Source organism: Diabrotica undecimpunctata, chromosome 1 (genome assembly GCF_040954645.1).
Source record: "Diabrotica undecimpunctata isolate CICGRU chromosome 1, icDiaUnde3, whole genome shotgun sequence".
NCBI classification, from domain to species: Eukaryota; Metazoa; Arthropoda; class Insecta; order Coleoptera; family Chrysomelidae; genus Diabrotica; species Diabrotica undecimpunctata.
In genome coordinates, this window is record NC_092803.1 from 26146063 (window position 1) to 26166210 (window position 20148).

The window sequence follows — 20148 nt, forward strand, 5'->3', positions numbered from 1 at the left end:
TATATTTTTAAACTGTGTTGTTGCTTAAAGAAATTGTTTTAATGATATCAGATGCAGGTTTGTGTGGATTTCCGGATGTTGCTATAAGTAACGAGATATTGTAAGACTCATCGTTTCTTTGTGACATCCAAGCGAACATTTTATCCAGCGTGGGTCTCTTCTGAAGTTTCTCTTCAAATGTTTACAAATATTTCAAATCTTTATCTGTTTTATCAGGGTGACATATTCTCAGATGATTGTCTAGCTTAGATTCCTTCATTGCATCATTGCTAAAAACTTCGTTGCATAAAAGGCACAACGGCATTTGTTTGTACGACAATGATTGATGATTGAAATTTCTTCCCATTGATCCCCATTTTCATTTTATAGATCACAATTTTTTTTTTCACCCACATAGACCACTTGCAGGTTCTCATCGACCACTGGGGGATCGTAATAGACCACTTTGAGAATCACTGCTCTAGACTGAAGAGTAAAATTATAGGTACCTAACGTTAAAATTTTACTTTATAGTAAAAATTTAACGTTACCTCTCTTTCCCTTACTTCTTCAATAATAACTTAATCTTTACAAAATATAATCCCTCCAAATAACTACTTCGCTCCATTTTTCATTGTGATTGTAATTTATTTTATTTTATTTACCTTGTCCTTGTTTATGGTTAGCTTCAAATTTTGATACGTTTCTGCGATAGTTCTAGTAATGCTACTGCAAGTCATCGTGATTTTCTTCTTAATCATCCGCAAATTGTATAGAAAATTGTAAGGTATTATGATTCTAGCTTTACATTTGTTGTGAAACGAGGATCAAAAAGAAGTCTGACAACACCGCTTGGAAATGACTCAAAAGTTGCGTCGAATCCCACCGGCATTATTTCAGACAAGTCGTCCAATTTATATTTTCCATTCACATATTAACAGACCGCATTCCACCGGTAGTTGTGGCCGAACCAAGTGTTAAGTTCTAGATCGACTGTTCTTCCTTCACCGGTAGGTACTTTGTAGACGCACCCAATACGTTAATTAAAAAAAATATTTTTGAGATATACTCCAGAAAATTTAATTTAGTTTAAATGACATACGCAGTTTATTTTTTAATTTTTATAGCGATTACAGTAATATTTTTTTATTCTTCCTTTTTTTTTAATTTTAAGCATATTATAACAACCTCTAATGGTTGGACGTGACCAAAAGTTTTAAGTAGAATTTAATTATTGATTCGCCTGCTTTGTACATATAAATCCAAAGTTCCCATTAAAATATGTATACTGTTGTATTTAAATATACACATCGTTTTTAATTCTATTATTTCCACATACCTAGTATATTTATTTTTACAGTATAAAAATTTTGTATTGATCGTCCTGTAATCCCTTAAATTGTATATTTTTATATTTTAAATAACCACATGTAAGAAGTTAACCAGGATGAAGTTTCTATTTCAACTGTTGCCAGTGATATAAAAGCACTGTAGCCCAGTCTGGTTACGCAAAAATCATCGATTTCACGGCAAAATTTTTCGCAGATATCTGAAGCTTTTAAGACATAGGTGTGGGTTACTAGATGACGAATAGATGAAAAAGTACTCATATTTTTACCTTGCGTTTTTTTTAAACAATAATCTATGGTTACAATTTGATTTTTTATCTATATTTTTATCTATCTAAGTTTTTTCCCTTATATTTTAAATAAACAATATTTATATCATTTTTTTATATCAAGAATATCTTTATTTTCCCGTTTTTTAAATTAAAATTGATAAATAATTTACGGAGATATTTGCAAAAAAAGCAGTTTTTTTGCACTAATTTATAAATTTTATTAACTTTTTTATTAATAAAGTAAAGTGTTATTAATACATTTGGTCGGTCAAATAGTTTAAAAGTTATTAATTTATTTATCCCTGAGGCTAAATATTTAAACTATTGAACTTGCTCTATTAATGACACTAGACACATGTACCTAATTTCATAGGATTCTTTAAGACTTAAACTATCTCATAAGTTAAATGCATGTTGCGTTTTCATCGAAATTATTTACAAAATAAACGTTTGAAAAAGTTGAATGTTTTTTACTTATAAACAATTGTAATAACATATATTTTTCAAGCTACAGACTTGTACGTACAACCATTGGATAGCTGGTAAAAAAACTCACATTTAAAAAAAAACCTTCTTTGATCAATAGGAACGAAGTTAGGGACTATTTTTAAAAAAATCATATCTCCATTGTTTATAAACATTAAGAAGTAAAATTTTGCACAAATTTTGAATGAAAATCCAAACTTTATATAGAAACTTATAACTATAAAATTCATCCAATTTTTCGAAACTTACAGCCCTTCGAACCGAAGGTACTTTCGAAGAATATGAATAACTACATAGTTTTCACTGGCCGGGAAAAATTGAGTCCATTTGAAATTCACCGTAATCACTTACTTTTTTTTTAATTTGGCTGAGTCTGTCGCAGTATTAATAATGATGACATAATTCTCACCCCCCCCCCCCATCCCTCCCCACCGGAAATCTCGGAAAATCCCGGAAAATCAACATATATTTTTTTATACTTAAATATTTTATAAACTATATTTCAGGTAATGTTTTACACATTATATTATATTCCTTATATTAATTATAATTATGTTGATTTTCCGGGATTTTCCGAGATTTCCGGGGGGGTTTATTAACACTGCGACAGACTCAGACTATTCCAGCCAAATTAAAAAAAAAAGGAAGTTTGTACGGTGAATTTCAAATGGACTCAATTTTTCCGCGGTTTCCCATATTTCCCGGCCAGTGAAAACTATGTAGTTATTCATATTTCGACGAGTTTAGACATATTTCCTACGTGTTTCAATTTGAAGTTCCGATCTCGAAAAAAAAAACGGAGCTGAAACAGTTATCCCCTCCACTTTCCTATGTCGATCTTTCGAAAGTACCTTCGTTTCGAAGGGCTGTAAGTTTCGAAAAATTTGATGAATTTTATAGCTATAAGTTTCAATATTAAGTTTGGATTTTCATTCAAAATTTGTGCAAAATTTTACTTCTTAATGTTTATAAACAATGGAGATATGATTTTTTTAAAAATAGACCCCAACTTCGTTCCTATTGATCATAGAAGGTTTTTTTTTAAATGTGGGTTTTTTTACCAGCTATCCAATGGTTGTACATACAAGTTTGTAGCTTGAAAAATATAGAAGTTATTACAATTGTTGATAAGTAAAAAACATACCCCTTTTTCAAATTTCAAATCAAATTTTGTAAATAATTTCTATGAAAACCAAATACGCATTTAACTTCTGAGATAGTTTAAGTCTTAAAGAATCCTATATAATTCGCTAAATGTGTCTAGCATCATTAATAGATCAAGTTCAATAGTTTAAATATTTAGCCTCAGGGATAAATAAATTAAATATCTTTTAAACTATTTGGCCTATTAACCGGAGAGAAATTTCGCACAAATTTAAAAGACGGTAATTCCTCGATGTTCAAATGTATTAATAACATTTTATTTTGTTAATTAAAAAAATAATAAAATTTATAAATTAGAGCATAAAACTGCTTTTTTGCAAATATCTCCGCAAATTATTTATCAATTTTAATTTAAAAAAATGGGGAAAAAAGATATTCTTGATATAAAAAAATGATATAAATATTGTTTATGTAAAATATAAGGAAAAAAACTTATAGAAAAAAAATCAAATTGTGGCCATAAATTATCGTTTAAAAAAAAAGCAAAGTAAAAATACGAGTACTTTTTCAAGTAACCCCCACCTATGTATTATAATATGTCTTAAAAGCTTTAGATATCTGTGAAAAAATTTTCGACCTTTTTTTTTAACCAGACTGGGCCCTGATTCTATTTCATTTCGATGTCGAAATTTAAAAGCGACTACGCCTTGACAGTCGCAATCGCTAGCGATTCTCATTCATTTCGATTGTAGTTAAAACTGGGGATATTTACTTTATCATTTTGACACTGCTGAAAATTTGGGTTGGCCCTGTTGTTTATTGGCTGCACTGCACTACGCTTGTTGAATGTTTGTTTTGTTTACGTTACGTGAACGTCTTTTTTTTCTTGTTTGAGTTGTTAAATCATAAATATTGGCCATTCTCAATTATATTTTGAATTGAAAGAAAAGATGGCAAGAAAAAAAGGCGACGTGGGAGATCCTTAAGTTATAACCACTAAGATTTGACTTAGTGGTTATATTCTAATATATTTTTAAATTTACTGCAGCTTAGTAATACTAACTCTAAACATTTTGGGTATCCTAGAGGCATAAACACCTTCTTCCAAATATGGTTCTAATACCTTTATTAAATAATTTGCACCTTGTTTATTAAGCCGGAATTTCTGCCTAAATAGAGCATCACTTAGTGAAAAAGAATTTTGAGTATCCCGTAACATTCTTCTTATCCTCCGTTATGAACGTCGGATATCTAACCTCTCTAATTCCTCCAAAACTAGCAAATGTCCGTAAAACACAGCCATATTGATACTTTTTGCCTCAGTTTTCCTTGCAAGGATCAAAACACCGCCTACGCGCCTACTTAAACTAAACCTAAGTTCACTTCTCCCAGTCCAGTCAGTCATGTCAGATTAATTTCGACTCGAAATGAAATTTCAACCACTTTCTTATGGTTGAAATTAATTTCGATAAGTCGAAAACTAGTGACGTCGTTTGGTTAGTTCAGCTGAAATCCGCAAAGTCGCATTTCGACGTCGCCATATTAATTTCGACATGTTTTGAGTCGAAATCTCAATTAGAATCAGGACCCATGGCTAATCTATGAAGACCGATAACTATAAAGCGATGATCAGTGGGCGTCAAAGAGTGGCTTTAAAATTGAATAATTCCAATCACTTAAAGAGTGAACGATTTAATTTTCTATATTTTATGTTCAGTAACAATTTGGAGAGGACGCAATTTTATTTTGTGATGTTTGGGGTATGGTTCTTGTGCTTAGTATAAGCTTAAGTTCAATTGTGTTTGGTCGTTGTCTCCCGCCGTCATCATGTAAAAGGAGGGGCAAAGGTTTTCGCCGATGGTTTTCGCGCTGTATCTCGTTAGTTAGCAACTCTACATAAAATTTTATAAAAAATAATTTCTAGGAAATTAAATTTTCTAAAACTTTATTTGTATAACTTTATTCGTAAAGTTGAAAATAAAAATTTTTGATCAAATTTTCTTTTTGGCCATATAACTTTTTTCTGGTCATTTTTCAATAAAATTTGTCGAATTTCATGAATTTCTCGGGATTTTATAACGCTCCGAATTTTTCTGGATTCTTGAATACACGCCATCTTGGAATAAGGGGTTCAAAGGGTTTTCGCGTTGTATCTCGTAAACTAGCAACCCTACAGAAAATTGTATTTAACATTATTTGTAGCAAATTAAATTGTCTACAACTTAATTGTTATTATTTTTTATCGTAATATGGAAAATAAAAAGTTATTAGCAAAAATAGCTAAAAATGTTTGAACAAATTTTCTTTTGGACCTTATAACTTTTTTTCTGGCCATTTTACAATAAAAGACAGAGCAATATTATAGAACGTTTTTAATGAATAATTTTCACTACAAATGTGTTCAATTTTATTAATTTTTGTGGGTTTTACACCACTCCCGAAATTGACCGGGTTCTTGAATACTGATAAGAATACGATAAAAACCAACTATTAGGCTTAATTTTTTATTACCTATGTTTTTATTTATTTTGTTAACATTCCTATGGTATTAGGTAGTTATTATTATTAGTTTATTATTGAACTTTTTCCCGACCACCTATGAGCTTAGGTTAGATGCTTAATTGTTCAAACCACAAATTTAAATAAATCTTTTTCAATTGTTTAATAATAATTCTCATCCACATTTCTTTAGTATTAAGTTCATTGAAAATTTCAAAATTATAAATATATTGTCAATTTTATAATAGTGCGAAAATTTTAAATAAAAGTATATGTATTTGTTTATGTATGATGTGATGACATGTATATCAAAAATATCAAAATGGACTATACGACATGGTCTCGCAACCACATGTTTTAACTTAGCACAATGAAAAGGCCTGCATTTCAGTCTTATCAATACAAATATTTAGTATTCATGATTAAAAATACATTTTGTTATAATTGGTTTCAAATGAGTGTAGAGTAATAAATCATGAAGTGTCATAAAATTTGCCTGAATTTCGGTGTCGTCATGGGCGTAGGCAAATGGACGGATGTCAACTTCGTCGTCAAAAATTGATGTACCTCAAAATATCATATTTTGGATATTTTGTGATAACCAATTTTATTTAATTTTTCGATTAACTTATTCTTCAAACTCGTATTCCATTATATGGTCATTAAAGCTAATTACATTTTTATTTATAAAAACAAATTCACTTCCTTACTGAACGAATAAAAGCATTAGAAGAAACTGATAAGGGTATGACGCACCTCCTAATATTACTAAGAACTAAAATAAATCAACATGAAGACTAATAACGCGTAATGAGGTTTTACTTACACTTTCATTATAATCCCTCTTTTATTTTATTATTATCATTCGACATTCGACATTCGAGTTAGTAATTGCTACTACACCAATTAAACGTACAGTAATATTGTGATATAGAAATAGTGAAAAAGTTATAAAATGGCGACATTTACTCCAAAGAAAAGAGGTGTAAAAAATTCTCCGCTATCTGTTAGTGAAAAAGTTATAATTTTAAATGTATATGATTGCATAAAACACGATCACCCTAGTTTATCTGTGCAAGAAAGTGTTGAGAGATGTGCCCGAATGACTGGAATTGGACAGTCCACGATTTTTAAATTATTGCGAGAAAGAAAGATATCAGGCCAGTTAAGTCCATGCAAGAGAAAATCAGGAAGACCAATAAAAATCTTAGGTGAAGACACCAAACGTGACATTCGAAGAAAAGTTCATTCGTTTTATTTTAAAAAGGAAATACCCACCCTTGACAAAATACTAATGGAGATAAGCCAAGATAACGATATTCCTTTGATATCCAGAAAACTTTTATGGAAAACTTTAAAAAGTATGAATTTTTCCTGAGAAAAGCACAATCGAAAGGCACTATTACTGGAAAGTGATGAAATCATTTGCTGGAGACGAAAATATTTGAGAACTATAAAACAGTACCGCAGAGAGCACAAGAAAATTTTTTATCTTGATGAGACGTGGATAAACGAAGGTTATATAGTCCAAAAAATGTGGCAAGATAAAAATGTAACAAGTGCTCGCCAAGCTTTCATAGAAGGCCTTTCGACGGGTATTAAAGTGCCTTCGGGAAAAGGGAAGAGGCTTATAATTGCTCACATTGGAAGCGAAGAAGGATTTTTAAAAGAAGGTTTGTTAAGCTTTGAGTCGTGTCGGACGGGAGATTATCATGAGGACATGAATTCGGATGTCTTCGAAGACTACTTCGGGGAAATGTTAAAATTTCTTCCAGCTGATTCGGTCGTGGTTATGGATAATGCAAGCTACCATTCAAGGCGCATAGAGAAGGTACCAACTTCAGCTTGGAGAAATCAAGAAATTATTAACTGGCTGTCAAATAAAGGTATTCAGTTTGAGACGAATTCAATAAAGAAGGAACTACTAGCCGTAGTAAAACAACATAAATCTCGCTTTATAAAATATGCCGTAGAAGATGTAGCAGAAAAGTATAAAGTAACTGTGCTACGCCTACCGCCATATCATTGCGAATTAAATCCCATAGAACTTATATGGGCACAAGTTAAAGGATATGTTGCAAGGCACAATACCACATTTAAAATGAAAGATGTCAAGGTATTGTTTGATCAAGCCATTATGGAAATCACATCAGAAAACTGGCAAAAAGCAATCCAGCATGTTTTAAAAGAGGAAGATAAAATGTGGGAACTGGACAACTTGGTCGATCAGGTGGTTGACCCTATAATTATAACACCAGGGGATGATGACAGTTCTTCGGATGAAGACTATAGTGATGTAGAATTGTAATAACGTATCCAGTAAAGTTTTTGTAGTTTTTGTGAATAAATTGATTTAAACTCCCCACAAGTGTTTCAATATGTAAAGTTCATTCGTGTGTGTTTGTGAGTATTTCCCGATTTCGGTTCGTATATATTTTATTGTTACATTTTATATTTTTTTAATAACACTGTTCTGCTGTATTACATTTTTATTTCCTTTAATATGATTTTTAAGAATGCATATTCTTTTGTCAATTAACCCACTAGCGCGCCTCTGGCTCAGTGTTTATCTGTCGATAACAATGGACTAATCCCTTAAAACAGGGTGATACCTACCTGCTCTTTATGAAACGACAGAATTTTGCAATGCGGACGGAATTTATTGACGGATTATTGACGGATTACCCTGTAGCGCTTTTGAATACTTCATGAGATTTTATTACTCTACACTCATTAGAAATAGATTTTAATCATTATAGCCTAATTTGTTAAAAATGTGTTTTATCTGTTGTTTGTGGCGATAACTAAATGCATATTTATATTGCAGATATGAATGCAGGCTTGGGGTCATCACTCTTTCATACATATTTATGTCCATGTTTCAGAATTATTCCTGTTGATAAAAACTCTTTCCTTAACCACACCTCGTAGACACATTGTTGTCAGATACTTTACTATGTCAGCATAATCTGAAATTAATAAAAATTTTGGGAACTGGTGGATAAGGACAATAATGTGAGCTTAACTGACCAGGTCAGCACACCATCTTTCTGGTTTATTCTTTGGATGATATATGTACAAGTTCCTCCTCTTCCACATTCTCCTGTATTTCTTGATCTGTTTGTGACTGTCCCCTAGTTTTGGTTCTTTTTCATCTGTTACCTACTAGTCTTCCTCTCTTTCTTTTTCCTTCTTCTTAGGGTGCCTGTCCGTTCCGAACGTTGGCGATCATCCTGGCTATGATGACTTTGTTGGTTGATATACGAAATAGCTGTGCTGAGGTCTTTCTATACTATGCTCTCAGGTTAGCAAGCCAGGATATTCTTCTTCGTCCTGGTGCCCTTTTTCCTTCAATTTTACCTTGCAAAATGCATTGAAGTAACTCGTATCTGCCTTGATTTCTCATTATATGTCCCAAGTACTGCAGCTTACGGCTCTTCACGATGTTGACCAAATCCGCAGTTGTGTTTATCCTCAGTACTACTTCTTCATTGGTGACTTTGTCTGTCCATGGTATCTTCAGGATCCTTCTGTATGACCATAGCTCAAAAGCCTGAAGTTTTGATAGAGTTTCCGCCTTCAATGTCCACGTTTCTACTCCGTACAGAAGTACTGAGTACACATAACATTTAAGAAACCTTATTTTTGTGTCTAGGGTAAGGTCGTGGCTCTTGAACACAGAACTCATAGTCAAGAAAGCACTTTTTGCCTTTCCGATGCGACATTTAATCTCTTGGGTATTTGCCCACGACTCATTAATTATAGTTCCCAAGTAGTTATATTGTGAGACACGTTCAATTCTCATTTGGTTCACATACAGATTTGCTCAAGTTATGTTTTCATTGCTGATGATCATTAGCTTGGTTTTGCTGGTGTTTATATCCAGTCCATATTTTCTACTTGTTTCCGTTATTTTGTTCATTAATTTCTTTTTTATTCGGTCTAATATTCCAGTTCCAGTCTCGCTATGTTATTACGGTCGCTACTCCATTGTGGCTTATCGATTTACATTTTTTCACCTTTTCCCTTTAATTGTAAGTAGAGCTGTCTTCTTTTGGTCTGGATATGTTTCTTCTAAGTGAGGCCTTGGTTAAGATGGAGGCCAAGGTATCTTCCATTCTTACAGCTGGGCATATCTTGTGGCGGCTGGTAAATGTTATTTGAGTTGATTTTGTTTTGTTTACTTTTGTTCTCCCTTTTGTATACCAATCACTGAGTATGTTCAGATGATGTTGCAGGTTTTGTGAGGCTTGTATGGGATCTTCATTTACAGCTAGTATTGCTACGTCGTCAGCAAAGGAAGCGATTGTAGTATTATTAGTCTCTGGTATATCGGCTGTGTAGAGTGAGAAAAGCAGCGGCCCTAGAACTTTTTTATTTTTACTTTGTAAAGCAGACCTCTGTGCCAAACTTTCTCAAACTTATACTTTCTTATACATAATCATCATCATCATCCAGCCCCGTTTTCACATCCATTGTTGGATATAGGCCTCCTCCAAACGTCTCCAGTTCTCTCTATCTCTAGCTGCTGCAATCCAGTTTGTTTCTATTCTCCTTAGGTCGTCATCCATCGGGTGGGTGGTCTGCCTCGACTTCGCTTGTCGGCTTCGCTTGTCGGCTCTTGGTCTCCACTCCAATAATCTCTTCGTCCATCTTCCGTCTTCCATTCTAGCAACATGTCCAGCCCACCTCCACTTTTGTTTATTGATTCGCAGTATAATATCGTCAACGCCAGTTCGTCGGCGTATCTCCTCATTTCTCACGCGATCTTTTAAGGTCAGACCCAGCATTGATCTCTCCATTCGCCTTTGTGTTACCCTTAGTTTTTCGGCAGTAGCTTTCGTTAAAGTTAGGGTCTCTGCTCCATAGGTCAAGACTGGTAGGATGCATTGGTTAAATGCCTTCCTTTTCAGGTGAATTGGAGTATTTGTTTTAAAAATGTCTCTCATCCTTCCATATGCCGCCCATCCCAACGTGATTCGTCTATTTAGCTCGCAGGTTTGGTTGTCTCTGGTTATTCTGATTTCATGACCCAAATATGTGTATTTATCGATTAATTCTACCTTGTTGTTATTGATCTGTATCTCTTCGCTGGGAACCATATTGGTCATCATTTTGGTTTTCTCGAAATTTATCTCCAGCCCAGTTTCTTGTAGTATGTAATTCAGTTCTTGGAGCATGTCTTTGATCTCTCCCAGATTATCTGACAGAAGCACGATATCGTCCGCAAAACGTAGATGGTTTAATCTTTCTCCATCGATGGATATTCCTTTCTGTTGCCATGTTAGTCTTTTAAATGCATACTCAAGAACGATAATGAACAGCTTTGGTGACATGGTATCACCTTGCCTGACTCCCCTTTTTATCTTTATCTTATTAGTTGCTGAATGTAGACTTATGGTTGTTGTGGCATTTTCATATATATTTTTAACTATATTACAATATCTGTGGTCGACCCTGCAATCTTGTAGTGCTCTTAAGATGGACGGTAATTCCACTGTATCAAACGCCTTTTTAAAGTCTACAAATATCAATGCCAAGGGACGGTTATACATAATACTTAGCAGTAATTCTTCTCTTCAAGACTTTTTGATATTTCATTTATCGTTCGATGGACTTGTTGGGTAGTGGAGTGATTTTCCCGAAAACCAAACTGATGTTTTGTAGTAATGTTAGGAATTCATGATCTGCGTATATCCTTTGTAGCACCAATCTTTTAAAAACTTTACTTACGATTGGGAGTAGGCTGATGGTTCGATAAAATGTTACTTCATTGGGCTCTTTTCCTGGCTTGAGGATCATAAGGATTTCAGCAAGTTTCCATATTTGTGGAAAGTATGATAAGCTTAGCATGAAGTTAAATATAACTGTTAGCAAAGTAATGGTCTTGCGAGAAAGTGGTTTTAGTACTTTTGCCGAGATTAAATCATATCTTGGGGCCTTTAGTGAGTTAAGTTTGTTTATTTCTTTCTTGACTTCTACACGAGTAAAACTTTTAATTGGGAGGGACATTTGGCATACTGCACTAATTAGTTCTTCCACTTCTTCATCAGGGTCTGCTGGCTCTGTTTTAAATACGTTTGTAAGATGTTCAGCAAAGATGTCCGCTTTTTCTTTGTTGGAACAGGTCTATTCACCATTTGGTTTACGGGTGGGACGGATAGTTGTGTATGGTTTCTTAAACTTCACAGTTGCTTTCCATAACGTCTGTTCATTCGCTGTAATGTAATGTTCGGTTTTGTTGTTTGCGGCTTTGATGGCTACTCCAAGTTGTCTACGTAGTCTATTGAATATATGTAGATCTATGTTGTTTCTAGATCTTTTCCAGGTTCTCATCTCACGACGTTTTTCAGCAATAAGTTGGCGAATGTGCAGGGGAACATTTGTGGTATGTGTTAGTTTGCGTTCAGTTCGTGGTGTAGATTGCCATGTCGCTTTTTGCACCAGTGTGATGAAGTATTGAGCTGCTGTATCTATGTCATGTGTAGATTTGATCCGCAGATTAAGATTGGTGTTTTCTTCTAGGTAGGATTGGAAATCTGCCCAGTGAGTCGAGGAGGTGGTGGGTTTTTTATAACTTTGGTACTCAGGCTCATAATAAACGGTGTATGATCCGACGAGAGATCATAGCTGGATTCTATTAGACAGTCATTTCTGGACACTCCTTTGCTTATGTAGTAGTCAAGTAGATCTGGAAGTTTTTGGGGTCACTCGACCAGTACGTAGGTATTCCGTTGGTGGGGTAATCATGGTTGTTGTCGGTCATTGCTTTTAGAAGATTACGACCTTTTGTTGTTGTGAGTCTTGAACCCCAGTGTGTGTGTTTCAAATTCCAGTCTCCCCCGGCTACGAATTTACTGCCAAGTAATTAGAAGAAGGCTTTGTATTCATCTGTGGAGATTGCGTGACGAAGTTGAGGATTTCTTTGTTCACCCTTTATTATGAGTCCGTCTTATTAATATTGATGACAAGTCCCCAATTTTCGCATTCTTCTGTCAGTTTTCGAATCATGTAATCCATACCTTCCTCATCATTTGCTACAATTACTTGATTGTCTGCGAAGAAAAGATTGTTAGGCATTAGTTCCCAATGTCTATTCCTATTTCTGTGCATTTCCTTCTCCAATTTGTTAATGCCTCCTGAATTTATATTTTAAATGGCGTTGGAGGTTAAAACTAACATCTGTCTTAAGCCTTTCATAATAGGGAAAGGATCTGAGATATCGTTACCTACTTTAATAGCTCTTTTTGCGTATTTATACATAATAGCTATAACACTGATGTGTATCTTACTTAGACGTTCATTGGTCAATATTTTAAAAAGATATTTTAAGAGTACAGTATCATAGGCCTTTTTAAACCTACGAATACTAAATGAGTGGGCACATATGTGGCTGTTCGTTTTATTTGTCACTTTCTTGTTAGGTATACATTTCATAAAACCATAATTTAAATTTTAAATCAAAATGGACTATCTACTTAGTATGTGTTACAGTAGTTTACTTATATATTTGAATCTTACATATTTTGTTTCCAGTCAATATGCCTATCGATTGCTACTACGTTCCTGGAGGAGCCCCATCAAGAAACGTTCTTCTGGCTGCCAAAGCATGCGGAGTGGAACTTAATCTCAAATACTTGGACTTGATGAGCGGAGAACAAATGTCACCTGAGTTCCTCAAAGTAAGTTGTATTTTCCTTACGTAGAACAAAAAAAAAATACATTTATAACTAGAGACCGGAATATATCCAACAGAAAACTATGAGAGCAAATACTGTACGTTAAGTTTTGGATTAGATATTGCACACTACATAAAGCGCTAAAATCGTCAACATTGCCTCGTATGAGTTAATTGTAATTCTCCCACCCCCTCCAACACCACGACAGAAAATCGTTTACTAAGTTATAAATAAGCGCGCGGGATTTATATCTCCGTTATTCGAATTCAATGTTTGTTTTCATTACGTATACCTGGTTTATTTCTTAAAGTACATATAAAGGGCACAGGCGAAAAACTCCGTCAGTCAAAAAAAGTAATTTTCAAGAAAACAACCATTTATTGTTTTTTCAACTCTGGAGGCTAAAAAAAAATAAATTATAAACGTATAAACGTTTTAATAATTACTTTATTGACAATTTTGTTAATATTTCTGCAGAAAAAAACCAGAGTAAAACCTAACCAACTATTAAAAAAACGGTCTGAAGTCAATTCTCTCCATCATCAATTAGGGGGTCGTCAGCGTATTCGTCAACTAGAAAAAAGTAAATCTGATATAGCAAACTTAACTGAAAAGTTCTACGCCGATCTGTATCGTTCCAGAAACTATCCCCCTAACTCCTCAAAGCAGAACTTGAAAAGGCAGATAACAAATGTCAACTCAGAAGTGATGCCCGAAATAAGCCACGAAGAAATACTCGTAGAAAGGGCAGTAAAAGAAATAAAAAGGAATCCTAGCAGTAATGCTGAAGGAAGGCGGAGAAGAAGCCATCGACCAATTTCACTTCTTTCACAACTTTACAAAACCTTTACAAAGATTATTACAAACAGGTTAACAATTAAATTTGACGGATATCAACCAGTAAAATAAGCCGGGTTTAGAAAAGGGAACAGCACCTGCGACCATCTATATACTTTGACAATCCTAATAGAAAATACTAACGAATAGAATCTCCCATTATGTCTCGCTTTTATAGATTATGAAAAAGCTTTTGATAGTGTAGAACTGTGGGCAACAGAAGAAGCATTAGTCAACAACCGGATCGACTCCAGGTACAGAATATTAATACATTATATTTACGAACAAGCTGAAATGATAGTGACGTTAGGTAATGGAATCGAAACAAGACCAGTAAAAATCAACCGAGGCGTAAGACAAGGAGACACAATAGCTCCAATATCTATTTACAGATAGATATCTTTAAGTCAATAGACTTGGAAAATAAGGGAATCACTATTAACGGAAGATACTGGAACCATCTTAGATACGCAGATGATGTAGTACTAATAGCTGACACGTGGAATGCACTGAATACGATGATTGGAGAGCTACACACAGAATCCCTAAAAAAAAATGAATTTCAGCAAAACTGAACTAATGTCAAACAAAGATGACAAACCTATGATAAACATCCAAAGGACAGAGATAGAACACGTAGATGAATATACATATCTGCGTCAAAATGTCAAGGTAAGCAAAGAAAATCAGACTACCGAAATAAGCAGACGTGTAAAAATGGGATGACCAGCATTTGGAAGACTCTCATATATGTACTTAAAAATAAAAATATACCTCAAAGACTGCGAACCAAAGTGTTTAATTCCTGTATCCTACCTGTACTTACATAGGGAGCTTAAACCTGGACATTCACTAAAAATAAACATGAAGAAGATCAGAAAAACTCAGAGAACTATGGAACGACAGATGCTGGGTATCTCATTCAAAGACCATAAAACCAATGAAGACATTCGTAATAGAACAAAAGTAAAAGATGCTGTCGAATAGGCAGCTAAACTGAAATGGAAATGGGCTCGACATAACGAACTTCTTAAGGATGGCCGATGGAATAAATAAATCGGGAATTGGCGGCCATATGAAGCCAAAAGACCACGAGGAAGACCGCAAATGCGCTTGAGCGGCGATATTAAAAGAACTGCAGTAAAGTGGTAACGTTTCACAAACAAGAGAGATGAATGGCGAGAATTAGGAGAGGCCTATATTCGGCAATCCGAATAGAGAGAAGGACTGAAAAATAGCTATAATTATTTTTCTTTATCACCTTTCTTAATTTTGCTCACATTTCTTGATAATTATAAACATCTTGTTCATCTTTTTTCTATTACTTGGTGTATTTTACTATATTTGTTTTGTTTAATATTTTTTCTGTTATGTTATCTTATTTTTCAATTATAATTACTATATTATCTTCTCATTTTCTTCTTTATTCTATATTCTGCATTACCTTAATTTTTCTTGTCTTAAAAATTCATCTTTAATCTATTTGATAACTGTCAAAGACTATTTTATTATTTATGTAGTTGAAGAACATAATCTTTTGAAACTTCTTTATCTCAAAATAATTACGAAATAGTACAAGTAATTCGGCCGGGTCGTTGACATCGACAAGCTTGAAGAAATCTTGTAATAATGTCGATACAAATGAGTATGTATATTTTTATAAATTGTGTGTCGACCTTGGACATTTTTTCGCTCTGGTGAAAAAGGTCACGGAATAAAAATTAATACGTTATAAGTTACACCTGAGAACAAATATAAAACGTTATTAAATTTTGCATTAAAGAAAAAAAATATCATCATAACTTGATGAATGTAGAAAAACTATCTATATGAATATCTTTAAAGTAAAATTGGAAAATATCAACGTGAGACTAGTTTTTGCGAATTGTTTCGCTTTTACTATACATACATAACATATTTATTTGTTTTAACTAATAACTAACTTGATTCTAGCTGAACCCTCTGCATACTGTCCCCACAATCAACGACAATGGCTTTGTTTTGTGCGAGAGCCGACCAATCATGACCTACCTTGCAGATCAATATGGTAAAGATGAGAACCTTTACCCAAAAGATCCTAAGAAGAGGGCTATTGTTGACCAGAGGCTCTACTTTGATATGGGAACTATGTATGGAAGATTTGCTGATTATTATGTAAGTATTGAATCTTCAAAATATTTTATTTTCAGGAAATAAATGATATTGCTCGTATCTGCGTTTGTATCCCTAAATAAATCCAACAACACCAAAAAATGTAACGACTTTTGACTGATAATCGTCTTAAGTCCCATATATTAAAGTTATTTTAAAAATAATTCAAAACAGAATTTACAAAATGGGGGAAGAGGCTATGGGCCCAGAACAATTAGGTATCAGGAACGGTATGGGAACCTGGGAATCCTTGTTTAGTTTGGAATGTTGGAGTTAGACAAGGTTGTATGCTCTCTTCATTATTATTCAACCTGTACTCATAGAAAATCTTTGCACGAGCTCTGAATGAGGCACACGAAGTTATTAAAGTCAATGAAAGAATTGTTAATATCATCCGATAAGCCGGCGATACGGCATTAATTTACCAAAAGCGAACAAGCACTACAAAGTGCTTTTATTTTACAAGGAAAAAAGTAAAGAGAGCGAAAAAGTTATCGACATATAGGGAAAAACAACTTCAACAAGGGACAAAAAGTAATATGAAGGTTAAGAGGAGACCTTTTACACAGGAACACCGCTGTATATATATATATATATATATATATATATATATATATATATATATATATATATTTGACAAAAAAGAAGCTAACTGATTAATTATGATTTCTAGTTTTGTTTTAATTTTTGTACGTTACAAACTACTTTTCCATTATCTTCTTATCGTTAATGCTTATTTTCCTTGTAGTATCCCGTGATCTTCGGTGGAGGCAGTTACGATCCCGATAAGTTGGAAAAGATCAAAGAAGCCTTCACCTTCCTCGACCAGCTCATTGACAACAACGACTTTGCCGCTGGCAGCAACCTCACTTTGGCCGACTTGGCCCTCGCCTCGACAGTTTCCACTTACGAGCTGGTAGGATTCGATTTCAGCTCCTACAAGAACGTAGCCAGATGGTTCGAGAAAGCTAAAGCTACGATTCCTGGATACGAAGAGGCCAACGCTGAGCCGCTGCAGCAGTTTAAAGCTTTGATGGAGAAGTTGGCAAAGAAGTAGATATGATTGGATGCAGTATTATTGTTAAAAAAAAAACGTTGATGCTCTAAAATTATTGATTTAAACCACTTGAAGTTGTATTTTATCTTTTTTTTAATAAAACCCGTTTTTTGTAATCTGGTTATTTTACTTAATTCATAGAGTTCATAGAAATTTACAGATATTTTAGAGAGATTACGGAAAGTCTTTCATATAATTTAACTGGAGGTTGTTATCGAATTAGAGGAATTGCGTAAAATTTGAAACTCGACGTTTCGGAACCCATTTTGAAGCCATTATCAAGAGGAGTACGGCTCCGTTCGAGTTCGGAGTCTGAATCTGCCTACTCCCCTCACTCATGACGTACCAGTATCTTGTTCTGTAAAAATACAAGAACCGTCAAACGGCACTGAAATCTGAATCTACCCACTCCTCAGTGTCGAGTGACGACCGGTCTTGCGGTCTTGCCCTGTGTAGCTGCTTTTATATTGAAGCAGCGGTCGCCATGTTGCCGGCAGTCGTTTAGCGTCATCGCGCCTGTTTAAGTTCTTGGGCCGTTTTTCAATTTCGCTAGCTTCACGAATGATTCTTGATTTTAAGGAGCGGATGGAAGCGATGGTGTTTGCTTTTTCGAAATCGATTTTGTGGCCTGTCTGAATATAATGTTGGGCTAGGGCTGAAGTAGTATCGGAATGTTTTACAGATATAGAATGTTCGTAAATAAGGTTATGAATTCATCGGTTTGTCTGTCCTATGTATGTACGTGGGCAACTGGAACAAGGCATGTCATATACACCATGGTCTTCATTGTGGATTTGGTGTTTTACGGATCTGACGAGATTGGACAACTTGGAATGAGTAGTGAAGATGGTTTTGATGTTTAGAGGGTTAAGAGTCCTACTGATCTTGTCAGTGACACCCTGAATTAAAGATACAAAGATTTTGGGTTGATCAGGAGGCAAGGCAATGTTTCTTTTTTGGATGGAATGGAGTTTAGATGTTTTTGAATGCTAGAAGATCTACAGATTGATGACAACGTAACAATGAAAGGAAAGGATAAATTAAAATACTTGGGGTTTATAATTACGAAAAAGGCAACAACAGAGGAAGAAATTACACAAAGATTAAGACAAACAAGAACAGCAATCCGACAACTTAACTCAGTATGGTGGGATAGACACCTAAATATGAAAACAAAAACCCAGATTTATAAAACATTAGTGCGAAGTATTATGACATATGGGGCTGAAAATTGGATCATAATCAAGAAAAACAGCAGTAAGATAGTAGCAACAGAGATGGAATGCCTGCTAAGATGTTGCAGAGTAACAAGAATCGATAGGAGAAGTAATGACGAAATAAAGCAAAGAACATCAATACACACAGAGATACTAACATATATAGAACAAAAAAGACTCAAGTGGTATGGACATGTAAGAAGAACTAGCAACAGCAGATGGATAAAGAGAATAACCGAATGGAGCCCCATAGGAAGGAGGAAAAGAGGACGACCCCGAAAATCCTGGAGGAACGAAGTAGACAACGTCATGAGTAAGAGAGACCTAAACGATGGAGAATGGGACAACAGAGAGAGGTGGAAACGGTTGAGCGAGGGAAGGCAGTGAATACTGTAGAATCCCTGAATATATATGAATGCTCCTATTGATTAGAAACAAGAGTGTTGATAACTGAATTGAGTAATCATGACAGGGTAATGATGTGATTGGGTATTGAGATAACGGTTTGTATGGGTGGGTTTCCGGTACACGGAACATCATTTCTGAATAAGAACATCAAGTAATAGCAAAGACGCTTCAGACTCAACTTCCATCGTAAATTGAATACTCGGATGTATTCCATTCAGGTGGGAGAAGAAGATATTTAATATGTCTTTACCATGGGACCAAATGACAAAGGTGTCATCAACGTACAGCAGGTGAGTTTGAGATTTAATAAGGACAGGACTGTGGTTTCGAAATGTTCCATTTAGATATCAGCTATTACTGGAGAGAGGGGGAATCCCATTGGGCCACCTTTGATTTGACTATAGAAATGATTTTATATTGAAAAGTATGTATTAGACACGCAGTGTTTTATTACAAGAGATAATGTGTTTTAGGGGATTTAATGTTTAGAGACCAAGATGGAAATGGTTTCATCGATAGGAATTTTGGTGAATAAAGAAACAATGTCAAAACTAACTAGTATATTTCAAGGTGAAATAGAAAAGTTTTTCAGAAGATCAATGAAATGAAAAGAGTTTTTGACAAGGACGAGGCGTTTTCGGCTAATGGTTGTAAAGATAAGGCAATATGTTTTGCCAATTTCTGAGTGGGGCAGTTGTATGCGCTGACGATGGATCTTACAGGGACATTGGGCTTATAGATTTTGGGAAGACCATATATCTTTGCAATTTGGAATGATATCTGGGTATAAGGGATTTTTTTATGTCTGGAGGTAGAGTAGATTTTTTCTAGATAGGTGGTGAAACGTTTGGGACGCGTTTGTATTCTGTGGAATTGAGAAGTTCAAACATTTTGTCGAAATAATTAAAAGAGTTGAGAATGACGGTGGCATTACCTTTGTCGGTCGGAAGAATGACACTATCAGAGTAGTGATAAAGTTCTTTGAGGGCACGTCTCTCTGAAAGACTGATATTTGACGGTGAGGATTTGGAAGTACGGGGAATTATGGCAACTTCAGCTTGGTTGGAAGGAAGATAAGAAATATCTTCTTCAGTTTGACAAATAATTTTC

At 34.5% G+C, this 20148-nt stretch overlaps 1 protein-coding gene across 1 annotated transcript; it reads left to right on the plus strand.

Annotated features, from left to right (window-relative positions):
• The first annotated feature begins 835 nt into the window (after positions 1–835).
• On the plus strand, positions 836–17529 carry LOC140446803 (glutathione S-transferase 1-like). Its single transcript, XM_072539398.1, has 4 exons — positions 836–989; positions 13226–13371; positions 16159–16359; positions 17105–17529. The coding sequence occupies exons 2-4, from the start codon at positions 13231–13233 to the stop codon at positions 17411–17413; spliced, it is 651 nt and encodes a 216-aa protein (XP_072395499.1). The 5' UTR covers positions 836–989; positions 13226–13230; the 3' UTR covers positions 17414–17529.
• Positions 17530–20148: the final 2619 nt, after the last annotated feature.